The sequence below is a fragment of the Andrena cerasifolii genome, chromosome 4 (genome assembly GCF_050908995.1).
Source record: "Andrena cerasifolii isolate SP2316 chromosome 4, iyAndCera1_principal, whole genome shotgun sequence".
In the NCBI taxonomy this organism is placed as follows: Eukaryota; Metazoa; Arthropoda; class Insecta; order Hymenoptera; family Andrenidae; genus Andrena; species Andrena cerasifolii.
This window is the reverse complement of record NC_135121.1, coordinates 251,930-270,575: the sequence shown is the minus strand read 5'-3', so window position 1 is coordinate 270,575 and position 18,646 is coordinate 251,930. Positions and strand designations below refer to the sequence as shown.

The 18,646-nt window shown below is 40.3% G+C and overlaps 1 protein-coding gene across 4 annotated transcripts in view; it reads left to right on the top strand.

Moving 5' to 3' along the window:
- Grip91 (gamma-tubulin complex component 3) overlaps positions 1-18,646 on the top strand; it is a 192,008-nt gene that overhangs the window by 12,779 nt on the left and 160,583 nt on the right. For all 4 annotated transcript variants that reach the window (XM_076810377.1, XM_076810378.1, XM_076810376.1 and 1 more), the window contains exon 2: positions 1,646-1,812. In XM_076810377.1, coding sequence (XP_076666492.1) covers positions 1,646-1,812 — 167 coding nt within the window. The remainder of the gene's footprint in view (positions 1-1,645; positions 1,813-18,646) is intronic.

The following is an 18,646-nucleotide window of genomic DNA, read 5'->3' as shown; positions in this document are numbered from 1 at the left end:
TAATAATGCTTCGAATGACTAATTTTTTAATGAATATTCAGTTTTAAGTGAGTGCTCAATATGTATGAACTTTTTACTAATATTTAATTAAACATTTCTTTTTAAGTAAACGCATTCATTATTTAATAAAATATGATTTTAATTTTAATGGTTTCACTTTGTAAATTTTATGGTAGTAATTATCTTTGTTAAAAATATGGTAATAAAACGTTATTTAACATATGTAATGTCGTTGAAAAATTTAATAAAACTGTCATATTTTATTTCCACAATTAATACTTGTAAAAGAAAATTCGACAAACATGAGAAAATTATTTAACAACAGTAAATAAATTTAAGTCACAATTATATTATTTAATATTTTATCTACAAATTTCGGATGACTAATATGACTTACAATATAATTAGGCTTCATATGAATTCTACTCTACGTAGTTTCTGAAAAATTTGCACATAAATCTATTTTTTTATGGGCATTTACGAAGAAACTATGTGGTCAGTTTTGCAGAAATTAATAAATTCATTTCCAGACATTTCGATGTACTTTTGTGCCAATTTTGGTACATTTCTTGAATATGGTTTTCCCGTTTCAGTAGAAAAACTGAAACTATAACCCTCTTTTTTTTTTACTCCGTCATATGCACCTGTGTTAAAATGCATAAACTTTAATTAATAATTTCTCGATAACCATGTGGTAAATTGATTTTAAACTTTGTACAAGGGTTTCTCGTATTCCAAATTAGTTTTGCACGAAATTTGAAAGAATTCTTGAATTTAGTAGATTATTCAGGAACTATCTTAACGGGTGTTTGGGCTTGTCTTTAGGAAAGTTGTCGTTTATTCGATATCTGCGTATCTCCAGTCTCGAAGGGAATGTCAGAATTATTTGTGTGAAATAAGTATTTAATTTAAAAACAGTGCAATAGCGGGTACTAATTAACTATTTAAATACACTAGTTTACAGCCATTTTGCGCAACAGATGCCACTATTTTTTTCTTATGGAAAATGGTCCGCTGATTCTGAAAATGAGGTCTAATTTTTTTTCAATGGATACGTTTTCGAGATATCGATAGGAGAACTTTTTACCTGCCTGTCAAGAAGGTGATCCCACATAATTGCGAATATCTCGTGTTGCGAATAACCGATATGATCGAAAATGATCTCAAATTAAAGATAATTGGACCGCCAACAAATCTACCTGAAAAATTTTAAAATCGGTTCAATAGTTCGGGTAAAATTGATGAAAATATGTGAAAAAAGTCATTTTTTTCGATCGAAATTGACATCGACAATTCATTTAATTATCTGGGAAACATCGAAATCGCAAAAATAGGCCCAGTCTCACTTCTCAAAAGGATCACCTTTTTGACAGGCAGGTAAAAAGTTCTCCTATCGATATCTCGAAAACGTATCCATAGAAATTTTGTTAGACCTCATTTTCGGAATTAGCGGGCCATTTTCCGTAAGAAAAAAATAGTGGCATCTGGTGCGCAAACATTTTTTTTTATTTTGTAAACTAGTGATATTACTAGGTATGTAATGCTTTATAGATTAAGGGACTGGTTAGAACAATTTTATTCATAAGTTTATTATGTTCATTTCGAAAAGCAAACGTATAATTTTCGATTTATTTAATATTTTCAGAACTAATTAGAAAATGGACACGTTTTTCACTTGGATTATTATCATCGTCTCAAGGAGTAGAAACAATACGAGAAGATGAAATTACTGTGATAAGTCACATAAAAGATAAATTGTCTTCTGGCGATACAGTACAATTTGACAAATTGTACATCGACTTAAAGGCTGGGGTACGCTGCAAATGTTAATTTAGACTTTTACTTGGCGTTGTTCTTTTTAAGTGATTTTTATTACTGTGTAGACAATTTTTTAGTAACATTTGCATGGTTTTATGTACACATTTGTTTACAATACAGTAGTTGTCCGATAACTGCGTGCCGAAATGATCTGATAAATGCTTGCGAGTTAACCCCACTAATTCTTGAAACTTCATTGAGCCAGTGGCTGTCCGCGTCCAGGCGATCTGTACTCGTTACCTGAAGCTGGCGGATGATGAATCATCATCAAAGCCCTGCAACGGGCGGGTATATCGCGGGTTAACCCGCCCATTATGTACCCTGCTGTCTTTCGATTCACCCGACCCGATAATTTAACATATTTTAGGTTTACTCAATTTGTTTTTTTATTAATTTTTTAATCATAATTGTTGTGAAAAGCTTTTGCAAACTGTTTATTTGGTACTGTATTTAATGCTGTTTTTAAAATTCGTGGTGTTCATAAACAATAGGCTAGTTGTTTCTGTATCATTACTTTCAGAAATTGAGAAATTAAACTTTTATTCAATTATGTGTTAGTTCTGCAAACCTCAGAATCTATTGTTCTGTTTCTTTGTTGTAATTTTATCCTTAATTCAGTGCATGCATAGATCGGACGTAAGGGGTAACTAATGGGACGTGTCTTTGATTGTAGCGATTCTCGAATTTTTTTCTAGAGTTTTTATGTCTGAATTTTTTTAACCTTTTAGCTACTCAACGCCACGCCTACACCGGCTTCCGTTAATGTCATTTTTTGGAACAATTTACCAGTATTGCGGCTTTTACATATAGGTGGCGAAAAATCTCTCCGTACAGGGGTATAGCGCCGTGGTCAACCCTGTCGTAACAAGAAATTTTGAAATTGAGACGGGTACGAGACCAGTCGACATTGTTTTTAAACCTCATTACATTAATCTGGGGTGTAAGTGGTAAACCGATCATAAAATCGGAGTGCGCGGCTCGTTTGTCTTAGGCGCGAAATTCTCAATAGCTATTTGCGACGTTAATTTGAAAGAGATCATCCTAAAATTTTCGCAGCTCGGGCATCACTGCTGTCCAGCAGTCGCCTGGTAGCTTTCCAAACGCCGGGCTGGTGTATGGTTCTAGATAGTGGAATGCGTCCGTGAGGCGCTGATGCCAATTTACCAGTTCGCGTGAGCGCGGGTTGCACGCTCACGGCGATGTTGTTCCGGGAACTGTCGCTGGGCGAGCGCAGCTCGAGCCCGTTAGCGGTCGAAAAATAATTCAAACGCGCCGCAACGGGTCAACAGCTGTGTTGATGCCGCTGCGGGCGCGCGGCCGCAACACTCATAGTATCTGTAAACAAAATTCATCTACTTTCGAGCGTCTCACAGTGGCGTAACTTGTTAATGTAGTGCATGCATATATCGGAAGTAAGGGGTTACTAAAGGAATGTATCTTTGTTTGTAGCGGTCTTTGAATTTTGTTTACAATCTTTGTGTCTGAATGGTTTAACCGTGTTAGCTATTATACGCCATGCCTATAGTGGCTTCCGTTTATGTCGTCTTTTGGAACGGTACGCCACTATTGTGGCTTTCACACGCAGGTAGCGAAAAATTAAGTCAACCCTGTCGCAGCTAAAACTTTTGAAACTCTGACAGGTACGAGATCAATCGATTTTGTTTTCAAATTTCGTTACAGTAATCTGGGGGCGCGACTGGTAAACAGAATCCTCTGGGGTGGCGCAGTTGTGCGGGATGATATCATTTAGTGGTGTAAAGAACGCGCGAATGAAATATGGTACCGGTTGAAGTCAAACGCGTCGCAGTTGACAATCATAAAAAGAATTATGTGGTATTGATAGAAATTTGGAAGGAGAGAAGAAGGAAAACGGATACGTAAATGGAGAAATAATAATTCTATAGCAATTTATAAAAACGTAAAAAATATAGAAAACAATAAAAAAAAACATTAAAAGTAGGTACATTATAAACTATTCAAATCGTACACTGCGGGCAGCGAGGATTGTGACGTTGGCGATTGCTGCAAACATGAGACGCTTGTGGCCCAGCTGTGGCGGTGGTGGCAGGTTCTGAAATATACAAACCTCGATATAATATTACAACCTGCAAAGCATTCCACATACAATGCATCACTGCAGCATCACTAACCAGCCAACCGCCGACGTTGTCACCGGTGCCACCATCGCTGGTGTCACCGTCGTCGATGGCATCGTCGCCGCTGCAGCAATCATCGCCGTCATCATTGGCGTCGTCGACAACGACGTCCTCTTCGTCGTGGCCCGCAGCCACTGCAACCTGCGGTGGCCCTCTTTTAATATACATTTTAACGTCTACGTGTGATTAAAGCCGCATATAATGTGGACAATATCTCCAGGTGCCCGCATGCATGCGCTTATTTCAAAGCCGAGAGTTACATACGTTGCAATGTATGGTGCCATTGTTCTTCATCTTCTTCGAATTCTTCGCTGACCGCCTCTTTCCTCTTCTTCGAATTCTTCACTGACCGCCTCTTTTCTCTTCTCATTCTTCATTTGGTTTGATCTAATCACTTTGAACGTCTATCGAACGTGTAATCGCACGTCTATTGAACATCTATCGAACCACTCTGAACGACTATCGAACCACTCTGAACGTGTATTGACCCACTGCGAACGTCCAGCGAAAACAACAAAGACACCCTTTACTTTGCAGCGGCTGCAACTTTAGACACGTTTTAAGATACGAATTACATCATGCGAGGGTCTGGAGATGTTGCAAGGCTCTTACCATCCTTTTGCCATTATAAAATTGGCGAGGAGAAAAGAAGGAAATGGGCAAGTAAATAGAGTGTAATATGTATAAAATAATTATATATTGTTACCAGCTTTGATACATGGAAACATTAAAAATGTAAACTATAAAAATAAAATTAAATGAAAAAGAAATATAATTATGAAAACGATGGTGATGATGGGGGTGACGCTGGCTGGGGGGAGGCCATGTGTTTGGCCAATTGTGGGCCGATTGGAATCTCCAATAGCTGGCACCAGCCATGCTGGTCACAACACTCACCGCTGCACCCGTCGAATTCGGAGCCGCGGAGCTCGAAGTAGCGACGGCGAAGGTGGCGGCGAGTCCTAGACCATACAAACATCGATATAATATTGATGCATTAAAGTATGAGTTGCGGGGGACTTGAACCCCGGCCACCTGCGTGATAATGTGACGCGCTACCGTTGTAGCTACGGAACCTTCTTGGGTGTAGGTTGCTATTGATGGTATATATCTGGATTACTACGTACGTTAAAAACTTTAAATTACAGTATCTTGAAAATGAAGCCCCATTCAACGGAAAGTCGAAATGGTATTTTCATACTACATGAGTACTACGACCCCCATATACTGTTGTTCCAAAAGCGATTTTCACTACCGCGATGTCCTCTTGTAAGTCATAAACCATTTTTAGTGCCTTCAGGTAAACTAAATATAGGTAGCTACTTAAAAACAGATGTTTCAGTATGCAATAAAGTAACAGCATTTATGACATCCGCTATAAGCCATGTATTTCGGGAGTTTCAGTACGCACACCAGGCCATACTTGCCAGGTTCGTCCACGTTTCAACCCTCCTACGGCTCCCTGATTTCGCGTCAGGTTCGTCCGTATCCAACAGCTCCCTGATTTCGCATCAGGTTCGTCTGTAAATCTACCAACTTCCGAACAGCTCCCTCGTTTCGTACCAGGTTCGTCTGTGAATAATCTAACCTCCTAACAGCTCCTCGACTTCGCGTCGAGTTCGTCTGTGAATTTCATGCTAGCATCGGGTTCGTTCACGCCGTTTCACCCTCCTGCGGCTCCCTGATTTCGAATCAGGTTCGTCCGCGCTTGACTCCATTCCTAGAGGCTCCCTGATTTCGCATCAGGTTCGTCCTCGCCGTCAATAATCCAAGCGGCTCCCTGATTTTGCATCAGGTTCGTCCGCGCACCTAACTAACAAATTCATAAACCGTATTCATTGGGAAATACCCTTCTCGTCGGCCTCTCGCGTTGCCGCTGCCCCGGCTCGTAACAGTAGTATGAACTGTGAATGCGTTGTTTCGGCTATTGACCCAACCGTCGGCGTTAGCTTTACTTAGATAATGGAAGCAAGATGTAGAAAAGGAGGCTAGTATTTCCACTGTCTTCGACGTGCAACCCCCGTTTCAAGCCCCATCCGACATTCTCCATATTTTTGTTTTTGTCACATGTCAGCGCTACATAGTTTTTAAGCGTGCGAGTTATTCCAACGTTTTTGTTGCAGCCAATCTCCATACCATTGAGCTCGTATCGAATCTCTGCAAATATGAACGCCATGCAATTATTTCCCAACGTTACCTTTGATGCTTCTTTTGGTTTATTTATCACCAATTTCCCCTCCACGTAGAGGAAACATTCACACGGCAGTGGGAAATTGGGGAATTTAACTAAGCGTTTTAGAAGCGTTCACTGGTCATAATATCTAGAGACACGGTAGCGTCTCGACGCCAAGTACATGTTTCGACACCCTGAATATGTCGACTGTCGCTGCCGTATATCTTTACTCGTCGCCCGGCTATTCCAACTTAACCTGAAACTTACTTCACTAATATTTAAAGACATTTTTTTTATGTAAACCGCATATAAATTTTCGAATAAGACCATATTCAATAAAATCTGTCCACGCATGTCAGAGATATCGTAATATTGTCTTATGAAATTGTCGGAAATGCTAGGATTTTTCTTCTTCTTCTGATTCTCCTTCTCCAAGCAAAATTTTCGTCAACATAATACGTATACGCGTTACACGTACACCTTCAGCTTACAGAAACTAACACATGTTTCGTTCGTCGACTCTCGGCATCATTCCGCAGGTTATATACCCTTATACCCTTATACTCTTATACCTTTATATATGGGGTGATTGGGAATGGGTTGACTCAGGGGGTGATTTGAAACAACTTTTTCCTTAGCGAAAATATTGTCCGAAGCTTCGTTAACGAGATACACTCCTCACATTAATTAAAGGATCATCTCTAGGAGCCCGAAAAATAGGGGCAAGTTCACATGGTCATGACTCCGGTAAAAATGGTCGTATCGATATTTTGAAAATATGGTTTGAAAGCGTGCAATCTCTACTTTCAACCTTTTTTTCTTCAAATTTTAAATGCATTGCTTTGGGGCAAAGTTATAGCAATACAAAGAGCACTTGGTCAATTTTAAAAAAAATTTCTTCAACTTTATGATGTTCCACGGGGAGTATAAATTTTTTTACACAAATTCCATTTACACCAGTCGAAAGCGGCTACTTTCCTGTGTAAGAAGAGAGTAATAAATTTTTTGTGCAATTTTTTTGGCCGAGTTATTCAACTTTGAAGTAAAAACCGTTTTTTTTTTTTACTTTAACTGCTTCTAGTAAGTGAACGTTCTACGATGATCAGTTCGCTTACTAGAAGCAATTAAAGTAGAAAAAACGGTTTTTACTTCAAAGTTGAATAACTCGGCCAAAAAAAATCGCGCAAGAAATTTGTTACTCTCTTCTTACGCAGGAAAGTAGCCGCTTTCGACTGGTGTAAATGGAATTTGTGTAAAAAATTCATACTCCCTGTGGAACATCGCAAAGTTGAAGAAATTTTTTTTTAAAATTGATCAAGTGCTCTTTATGTTGCTATAACTTTGCCGAAAAGTAATGCATCTAAAATTTGAAGAAAAAACCGGTTGAAAGTAGATATTCCACGCTTTCAAACCATATTTTTAAAATATCGATGCGACTATTTTTACCGGAGTTATGACCATGTGAACTTGCCCCTATTTTCGGGCTCCTAGAGGTGATCCTTTAATTAATGTGAGGAGTGTATTAACAAAAAAACCCCGACCAATCAGAGCGCGCGCCTAGCGCCCCAGATCCCGCGGTAGTGTTGGCTACGCGGTAGGCGGCTGCGTTTATACTACGAACGTACGAACAAGCAAGTTGGCATGCATCGAAGGAAACCGCGGCACAGTTTCTTCTAAAGCAGAATCTTCGTTAAGAATTGTTTGAAGTGAGAGTGCAAGAAATACGTAAATTTCGTTTTAAAATAAGGCATAAACGAAAAGGTAATGTAACAAAAAATGTACGACAAGTGATCGTAATTCGTTATTCAGGTAAAAATCTGTAGTTTAATAACGGCCAACATAACTAAATTTAATAAATATTAGGTGTATGAATAAATTCTTTCCGACTGGATTTACATAATCAGTACAAAGCTACCGAATGTTTATCGCAGTAATATTCGTAAGCTGCCAGAAAAATTGCAAAAAGTAATTAACAATAATGGAAATTATTTCGATGGTTGAGTTGTTCAATATTTTTTAAATCAAAGTGGTATTGTACCCCGAAATCGAACAGAATTTATTACTACACCTAATAATCACCAATAAGTTAAATAAAACTCACCCTTTCGGACATTCCTTTCCTTCCTTTCCTTCCTTTTCGGAAACCTGTGTGACTAAGTAGGTTACTGTACCGATCCTGGTCATCGTTGGACGAAAAGATTTATGGTAGGGTAGCACCCAGTGCTCAGCTGATCGCAGGTATACAATACGACCCGAAGGTAAGGGTTGCAACGTCAAGTGCGTCCGGGTTAATGTACCGAATATTCACTTCACTGCACGGCCATTAACACTGATCACTTAATTTACTTTTCATGGAACGTGTTGTTCCTACGTTATAAAATTGGTGGCTCCGAAAGGGGCGGATTCCTGTTAGTTGAGCAGTTGCTCGATGTGATCACCCTCAGCGTCTACGTACGCTTTGCGGCATTATTGACTCCGTTAAGAATAATCTTACGGGGTATTCCCGTGCAAACGCTCGCACAGTAGCACTTGCGTCCCCGTTGTTCCGGGTGAACACCCAGAACATTCTGTAATATTCTTGGGCCGTGAACATTTCTGCGATTTGATTGCTAGCTGACTGACATGATTTTTTCCAAGCTACTTCTTCTACCCCCAAGTAGCTTCTCTCGTTCCATTATGAGTTAACCCCCACCAGGACAAGAGGCTTTAGGTAAAAAGAAGCCATCACATTTTCGAAACACACGTGCTTTGCATAAGTGCAACGAACGAACCATCGTACACTTTCACAAAAGCCCGCGCTCCGTCCTTTTACTGCCGTCATTATACCCATTGCTTCGAGGTAGGCTGCAAACACCACGTGTTCGATTCGAAAGGGTCCGAAGAGAGGAGAAACAGAATAGTCTTCGAGTTGCTATAAAGAAGAAAAGGCATACCATTCCTGTTTCCGTTTTCCGATTCCCTGAGTTCACGTCTGCTACGAGGTGGAACCAGCTATGCCATATATTACCCAAAAGTGTAGGAAATCGTTCTCTACCGCCGACTCGCGGGACAATACGGTCATAAACCACGACCCTGGCGAAATGCTTTGGCCCATCAGCCTGATTAGTTTTAAATACGCCTCGCGTAGAGACACATGAAGAAAGGGGCTACCTCGCTGACTGCGCGTAGTCCCGCCTGCTTCGTCCTTCCTTCAAATTAAAGACAAGTTGATGGAAGGGGCCGTGATCAACGCTCCACATGAGTCAGCGGGCCGTCGCCAATGGTCGCCTAATTAGCGGCCAGGTTTGGGAGATGACGCTAGCTTGCCGCTTTCTCGAACAATATTGCTTTTGACGCCTTTCGCCTTCTTCGTATCTATGTTGCCGTCTTCGTGCAGTGCATACATTTCCGCTCTATCCCTTCGAATTCGGTTAGTCTCGAGTCATTATTTTCATCTTTCATCAGTCCCGGAATCTTCTTATTTACAAGCGGTATATCGTACATGTTATTGGCCGGATAATTGTTTGTGTCAAACCTATCGATATTGCATTTCATGGTCTCGTGGATATCATCGCATTGAATATGATAGATGAGACTATCAGTGTCCGTATATAGTATTTTGCAATTTTGCCTATGCAGAGAAGACATGTACTCGTGGTGAAATTCATATAAACAAATTTTTTATACTTCCAGAATGCACATACCCACGTAATATCGATTTGTTGAATTTCACCTCGAGTTTACGCAGTTCAACGGCGATTAAATTTTCCGAAAATATGCTTCTGCTGTAGAAATTTGGTTTCGCGATCATTTCCTCGGCACTGTATCGCCCATCCCAGTGTGTCAAAAGTTTGACGTCTACGTAATTTCGTACATTTGCCATAGTTTTGCGAATACAGCATTGTTCGTCAATTTTTTCATTTTTTTTTTTAAAGTCGTTTATCGCGCTTGTTCTAAACCGTGTATTAAGGGGGCCGTCTCCTTTTTGTTATGGTCCGAATCGATCGAAGCGCCCTTGTAAACAGATGGACCCTAATAAAACTACTGCGGTCGGTAAAAAGAAGTTGTACAATGGTGACATCTACCGGTACTCTACGTAGACGAATTTTTGACAGCATAGTTGCCGCATGTTCTGTTGTCTCCGTCTCTGCCGCGCTGTTGCCACAGCTCCTTCTATTGAGAAGCTTGGAGGAATACGGCACGAGAGCTGCGTCTAGGCAGCGATCGCCGGGCTCCATGTACCGCTGATGGAGGGGGGAACATCGACAGGAGCGGTGGTTATGTGTGGGGAACTGCGGTGCGTCAGTCACGCACACATAACCACCGCTGTAGGTGTTTCCTCGTGCATCAGCTGTAGCTGGAGCCCGCCAATTCCTGCGTCTAGCATCAGAGCCTTGCTGAACGTAAAGGAGGATAGCACTATTGAAAGATAGAGAGGTTGAGTAGTGAAGTTAGGAAACATGTCAATGAAACAATACTAATTTAGTATTTATTTATACATAGAACGATGCAATACTTTGTATAATCAATGTGCAAATTCAAAGCATACAATTTGAATAAGGTACATCACCGAAGTGTAACATGCCGATCGTAATGAAATTTATGAATGCTGTAATTCTTCTAAAAACATATGCCGCTTTTTTTTCATCTAACTATACATCAAATTATCTTTTATATCAACAAGAATTGTCTGTTTTAATAATAGTTTTGTACATGGTTTTCTTCGGAATTGTTATTCCACGGTTGTAAAAATTTATCAATATAAACCAGAGTTCAGTACTAACAATACTGATATTTGGGAATGTCCCATTAAACGATTTTATTTAGCTACGATCCTCTGTTTGTTTGTTTGTTTGATTCAAATCTGGAAACTCAATTTTAAACCACTTCCAACCATCCAATTCCCTCGAAACTTTGCAGAGGTGCGTAGTTTGGTTGACAATACAAAATTATGAAAAAACTCCGAGTGGGTGAAAAAATTACCTAGTCACCAAGAAATAATAACCCATAACAATAAATCAACCATTCTTCAAGCAAACTGTTAAACTGCATACAGCAATAAGAGTAATGTAAATCCACAAACACTAAAAACTAGAAAAAGTATATTAAACAATTTATAATAAACGATTTTATGAAAAATGCATTAAAAACTAAAAAATATTTATTTTCTTATACTACAATTTCGATGGTGTATTTTCACATAAAATCGTGGAGCAGGATATCTCGCAACAAATTCATTTCGACACTTGAGGCTATACTAAATTGATTCATATTCTGTTATGAAATATCCTGAACCACGTTTTTATTTAAAGTTGAAAAACACCATCGAAATTGTAGCACAACACTAGAAGTATTTTTTAGTTGTTAGTGCCTTTTTGACGAAATCGTTTAACAGAACATTTTTTTATATATTTTTTGTTTCTAATCAAGTTATAGTCATTACAATAAATCAATCCAATACCTGCAATCAACTACCTGTAAAAGAAAATTTGCAGTTTAGCGATATTTTTGTAAAAGGACTTAGTGCCGTGTTTCGACCCCAAATGCCCCACTGTGCGCCGCCGAACAGCCCAAATCCTCGCTGGTCGGGACCAGCGCGGCGTTGAGCTCGTATCGCGAGCAGAGCCCTAATTCTCAGTGTTCGTTTCTCGCTTCTTTTTAGCTGATAGGGGGAGCGAGATGGAACGAGTGTCAGGCGTCCGAAAGACGGAGCGAGACAAACAACATCTCGTCGTCTATCTCGCACCACCCTCGCTCGCTTTCAGTGCCTCTTGCTCGCTCTCGTTCCATGAGACAATACTGTAGTATCTTTTATTTGACTTTATCCAGATATTATCTTTGCCCATCTCTGTTCTCCAACTGCTTCGCCGTGATTCATTCAAGCCTCCTTGATGGAAAAATATTGATAGGGGAAATGCGGCAACAGCGCGATTCGACTCTCGATACGTCTCGGCAACTATGTCTTTCCTACATTTATCGGCTAGATTGGACTTCCACCGGTTTTGATGGTACAAGGTACGAATATACCATCAACGCCGGTGACGGAGAAACCTTGAAGCTTCATTCTGTCATTTTTCGGGCTGTCCTGAGTACACGATTCATAAATTCATTATTATTTCAACGTACGGTGCTTATTAGCGTTCAAACGGACCAGACCACCCTGCACGAAAGTCTACCGAAGGCAACTAAACCCGCAAAAACGTCCACCGTGCCGATTCCAGGACGAAAGTTGTAATTTACGGTTTGCTTACTACATCGCGTATACGCAGGCCCGTTGGAACCATGCGCCGCACAAGGGCGCCAGCCGAATGGTACGCTAAAAAAACTAGATCGTACGCTTAATAATAAAGGAATCTAACACCTCACATAAACTAAATATAAATGTAATTCTTTTAAACATATTAAGTAGAAAACAAGTGCAAAAAATTGGGGACAACAAAAATTTTTTTGCACAAGGGCGCCAGCTAACCTCGCGTCGGCCCTGCCTACACGTCACGCTGGTGCTACATGGCTGCAGTGCACCATTAGCGCCACCAACGGAGAAGCCTTGAAGCTTCATTCGGACAGTTTTCGAGTCATAAATTCATTTATTATTTCAAAGTGGGGTGCTTATTAGCGTTCAAACGCACCAGACCACCCTGCACAGATGTCTACTGAAGGCAACTGTACCCGCAAAAACTTCCTTCGTGCCGATTCCAGGACGAAAGTTGTAATTTACGATTTGCTTACTACACGCGTATACGTGCACGCTTTTCCTAGCTTGTGTGAGCGTACTCACACATTCAAAGGCCCGCGGAGACGGCCCCCTTAAGTTCAATGTAATCGCGGAGCCAGGGAGATTGAGCGAATTGAAGCACGCGGTGTTCTTTGTACTACGAAGACCGTGACGCGTGCACTGCTGCAGGTTGCGATAGTGGATAACGTAACGCTGCTTGTCGTATAATGTCGCAAGTAACTTGTCCTGCCTATTGGCAGGTTGTTTGGCACGCGTCAGGCAGAACAGTAGATCAGCGAGAGCGTCGTGCAGACATTGCGGATATGGCGAAACTTCCGAAAACCGGTCAAACCCGATTGGGCTGAAATTTTGCAAATAGCTTCATTTTGCATAAAAATAACGTTTGCGAGAAGGATTTTTGGCGACTCGAATTTTTTTTTTACCATTTCAATGCCGTTCCCTACCTTACCGACAGAGTCGAGAATAGGATACAACAGTTATTCAAACATTCTCTTTATTATTCTCCTGTATATACATATTTAATATCGTTCAATAATGTTTCGAATGGGTCTCTGCCTGACTTCTTCACTTCATACCGCCATAAATATTCACAGATGTGATCAATCATGGTGTCATCCTTAATTCCGCCTCTACTCAAACGAGCCCGCAAAGCCCGCCACGACGCTTCAATGGTTTGGGTATATGCTCCGCTGTCTGGATCCACAAAATTTGTCGAGTGATTCACCGTCTCATGAACATATCCATATTTCTCTAAATTTGTGTACCCCTTCCAGCAATCTGTTATAATTTTTGTTCCCGCCGCTACATGTTTTTTTATAAGTGAAATAAGCGTATTTTCATCACGCTTATTTCCTGGACACATTTCCAAGCGGTACTTGCCTCCGCCACGCTCTATCATCCCTTTCGAACGATAAAAATTAATAGCGAAATTTCCAAAAACCTCCTAAACTACATAACTACCTAAAAAATGTATAAAATAACAGTAACATATATCTATCATACCAAGAATCCATTTGCCTTCTCTTAAACGCCCTCTTTCAAATTTTCTTCTACCAATTTTGCACTCGTCGATTTCGACAATAGTGTCAGGTCCCCCAATTAACCCATCTGCAATATAATTTTTGTCGAGAGCCAGAGTACACACCTCTCTACAGAAAGAAAATCGGTCTGCTACAGTTTCTGAGGAAACTGTTTGACCTTCAACAATACTGCATTCATGCCGTACTTGCTCGAATGTAAATCGTCTTGCAAAAACGTAAGTAATTATTATGCACGTCTCAATGCTGACATGACAAAATTCGAACCTATTTTCACATAAAAAAAACAACAAGGTATAATACAATATAAACTAGATGATGATGATGATGATAATAATAATAAGAAGAAGAAAAAGAAGAACCATGTATTATGCGCTGCAGAAATACTGTGATTGTATTTCTGATGCTTGCGGCATCGGAAACGGCCTAAACCTTCCGGTTCTTCAATATAATCCATTTCTCTTTTGTGTTTGACACAAAACTTTCGAGTAGGAATCAATTCAATTTCCCTAAGCCATTGAATCGTGTCCTCTCGGTTATTTAATTTTTTGGATAAAGAAAATAGATTCATGGCACTTAAAATTTATATTACTATAACACTTCCAGATACGTTCCGAATGCTCTGAAGGCGCAGTTTTAACTGAATTTTGGATCCTAACTTAAATGGCTAAAAATGTTTCTCGCAACATTGTTTCTATCTCTGGAACAGGCGCACGAGTCACGGGCCCAGCGACCGCGACTGTCAACACCCACAAGATAGGTGTGATAAAAAATAAAACAGCGCCTTCTCATCCTGATCCAGGACCTTCGATTCGTACATGTGTTTAAAAAATCCTGTACGCAAAATTTGAGTCAAATTTAATAAGGAGAATGCATTGAAGCTTGGCCCCGTGTAAACTCACATCGGTTCGCTACCATGCTTTACGCGCCCGCGAGCGGGCGCGCGCCCCCCGCCCCAAACTAACCCAAAACCAATACTAATACCCAGTATCAAGCTGATATCTCTTTCTAAGTTGATCTCTGTTTTATAGATTTTAGGAGATTAATAAGGAGAATGCACTGAATAACTGTTGAATCCGATTCTCCGCTCTGTCGGTAAGATAGAGAATGACATTGAAATGGTAAAAAAAAAATTTTCGAGTCGCCAAAAATCCTTCTCGCAAACGTTATTTTTATGCAAAATGAAGCTATTTGCAAAATTTCAGCCCAATCGGGTTTGACCGGTTTTCGGAAGTATAGCCCGGGCGCGCGCCCCCCGCCCCAAACTAACCCAAAACCAATACTAATACCCAGTATCAAGCTGATATCTCTTTCTAAGTTGATCTCTGTTTTATAGATTTTAGGAGATTAATAAGGAGAATGCACTGAATAACTGTTGAATCCGATTCTCCGCTCTGTCGGTAAGATAGAGAATGACATTGAAATGGTAAAAAAAAAATTTTCGAGTCGCCAAAAATCCTTCTCGCAAACGTTATTTTTATGCAAAATGAAGCTATTTGCAAAATTTCAGCCCAATCGGGTTTGACCGGTTTTCGGAAGTATAGCCGCGGATATTCTAGATCTACCTCAAAAATGTACCTCGTGGGTGAATCGACAGCGATTGATGACACATCAAAATTATCGACATTTTCGACCCATTGAAATTTGGCGTATAGTGAGGGCTGGCACATTGCCCATCCATACAAATTGTTTACATCAAAGTACATCAAGTACGATGATGGTTCCGATGCGTCGTAAGACTGCACGTGCTTGTTATTGGCTTGTGCGTATCTTCCGAAACATTGACTTAAGCCGCCCCACGTACATGTATCGCGTTTGATAAACATGACCATATGGACGTCGGTGAGTAATTGGAACTTAATTTTTGTGTGTTTTGTGTCATGTGAAACCGGGTAAAGTATAATAATACGCGGAATCTAATCCATAACTCTTATTATTATTATTTTATTATTATTTTTTTACGGGTATCGTGCCCTTTAGTTTACAATGATAAGAATTTAAAAAGAAGGATTACATCTATACTATTATATAAAGAGTGAGCCGATTTTTATGTTCGCGCAAAATTCAAAACCTATTGAACCGATCTTCCTCAAATTTTAACACGTTATTCCTGCATACTCTAGGATGGACATAGGCTATGTAGCATGACCACGTGACCCGTGTATACGACAGTCTACTTCACACGCACATGCGCATATTTGGCCCGTGCGATACCTCGCCCGCTGCAGTACTGTGATGTCACCACCAGATGGCAAAGCTTTTCACGCCCTTTCGCGCTAGAGAAGTCGCTTACCGCGGACATATATGTTAGAATGATCGTCTGCTTACAAATTGCTGTTGCAGATTCATGTGTACCCTGTGTGGATGTTACTATGCCCCGGGTGCGATCAAATTTGACAAGATCATCTACTCCTGCTCGACGTATGCAATACTAGCTTTGCTACTCAGCTTCACAGGAAATTTAGATTCTGATTTTATAAAAAAATTGTTTTTTATTTGTTTATCTTTTTTGTGAAAATAGCCACGTTCATGTGGATTAGGTAGGTACAATGAGCTGGGACCAATTTCGTAATCCCTGAGTTTACCGTTCGAATCAGTGGTGCTAGAATCGTGGGACGCGGGACCAAATGCTTACCCCCACTATGCCCTACTGTCGTCCCCCACTTTCTTCCTATCGCACTGCACACAAGCATATCCCTACCCCTGTACGTGTGCGTTGCCTGTCGGGATGTCGAGTACACGGACAGGGGTGGTAGGGATATGCTTGTGTGCAGTGCGATGGGAAGAAAGTGGGGGACGACGGTAGGGCATAGTGGGGGAAGCATTTGGTTCGCGTCCCACGATTCTGGCATCACTGGTTCGAATGTTTTTAGGCGGTACACAAACACTTTCTGCTTAATATATTAAGATACACTGGTAAATCCTGGACTTATAAGAGTGAATGTTACCGGAAGATTTGCATTGAATTATGATCCAGGAATTAACTAGGTATGTTAACTTAGGACAAGTTCAAATAGGAGCGATACATAATATTTGCCACCATTGCTCCGACAGGTGATGCGCAACAACAATTCATCCTAATGTCAGAAAATCATTATACCAAGAATGTTATCTTCTCCGAAGTATTACGAAGAAATCCAGCTTTTTTCGAAATACTTAATTTCCTTAAAAGATATTAATTCTAATAAACATGAATTAGTCACGCTAATATCTCGGGCGAAGCCGAGATGGGGGACGCTAGTATAGAGTAAAACTAAAACTAAAACTTGAGCAACAACTAAAACTAAAGATAGAAACACAATAGAATAAATAAACTAGCAACAAAGAAAAAAAGCTGAAGTTAAAATTAAAATTAACAACTCTTGATACAACTTTCACGAAAATTTTCAAAAATATCTGCGAATAACAACACATTTGTTTTCAAATACAAGTCACTGTATTCGTCCAAGGTTGTAATGCTGACGCGTTGCAAAACGGTCTCGGCATGTGCGTAATCGCTCTCGGATACGATCTCATCCGTGAACGAACTGTAAAACGACTCGCGCGGTGGTAAGCATGGGTCCTGCAACTTGTTCTCATAATCAAGTTATTCGTATGGAAAAACACCCTTTCCCGTTAATAAATTGAAATCTTCTACGGATAATGTTTCAAATTTGGAGCGTAAAATTTTTAATTTGTCTGTTGAGAACGGATGCTAATTTGTCGAGACTGGTATTTAAAAATTTGTATGAATCGACGAATCATAACTGTATACAATTTCGCGAGACTGATTGTTCAGTCGTATCTCCATCATTTTTCGTAAATGAAATATATTTTTCTTTAGTCATTGGCTATATATCAACGCTGCCTTCGAATGCGGTAGCTATTTCCTCGATAATAAAATACGAATCGCAGCCGGATAAATTATGGGAAACTATGGGAATACAAAATGAATTTTTATAATTTAAATTGCACTCCGAATTGCGGTGCCTCTAAACCGTCCGGTTAATGTGGCCGTTCGAATGTGCGGCCGGCGACTGCGGCCGACGACGGTCCCACTAGTGCAAGGGAAAAACAGATGCATACTTCTCCCTTACACTAGTGTGACCGTCGCCGGCCGCACATTGGAATGGCCACCTTTAGATGGCAATGATCACGCACTCGTATGTCGTCAGCCTCGAATGCTTGCGTTCCGAAATGTCTCCCACTGTTTTTTAGTTAACTTTTCCATGGGAGTCTGATTAGCCAGAACGATTTTAACAGTATCTGCTAAATTTTGTAGTTCTTCGGCGAACCATGAAACGCAATCCGTGTCGCGGCATCAATAAATTGATACAGATGTATCGTATGAACAATTTATATAATGTAAGGATGTTAGGTGATCAGGACAGGATCGATTAAATTGCACACTCGTGGAAAAGTATCAAGGTATTTATTAGAATAGGTTCTGGCGACGATACCTCTCATTTGACGGACTCTGCAGGACTGACTTCATCCATTCTTATCTTGCGCTTCCCAAGATTCACACATACAACACACACTCTTCACATGCGCTCCGGTCACCCAAACTCTCCACGTGCATTCGAAGAAATCATTCAAACCTCACCCTTGACGCATTCGACGCTTTACCACAAACATCCGCTCTCGATCCCAATCGCTCTGTTCCAAACATACTTTATCAATCGAACCAGTCTTCGCACTCTCACACTCGACCGTCCTACACAGACATTTGCTCCCGAATGTTACTCTGACTCTTCGCAAACACCAT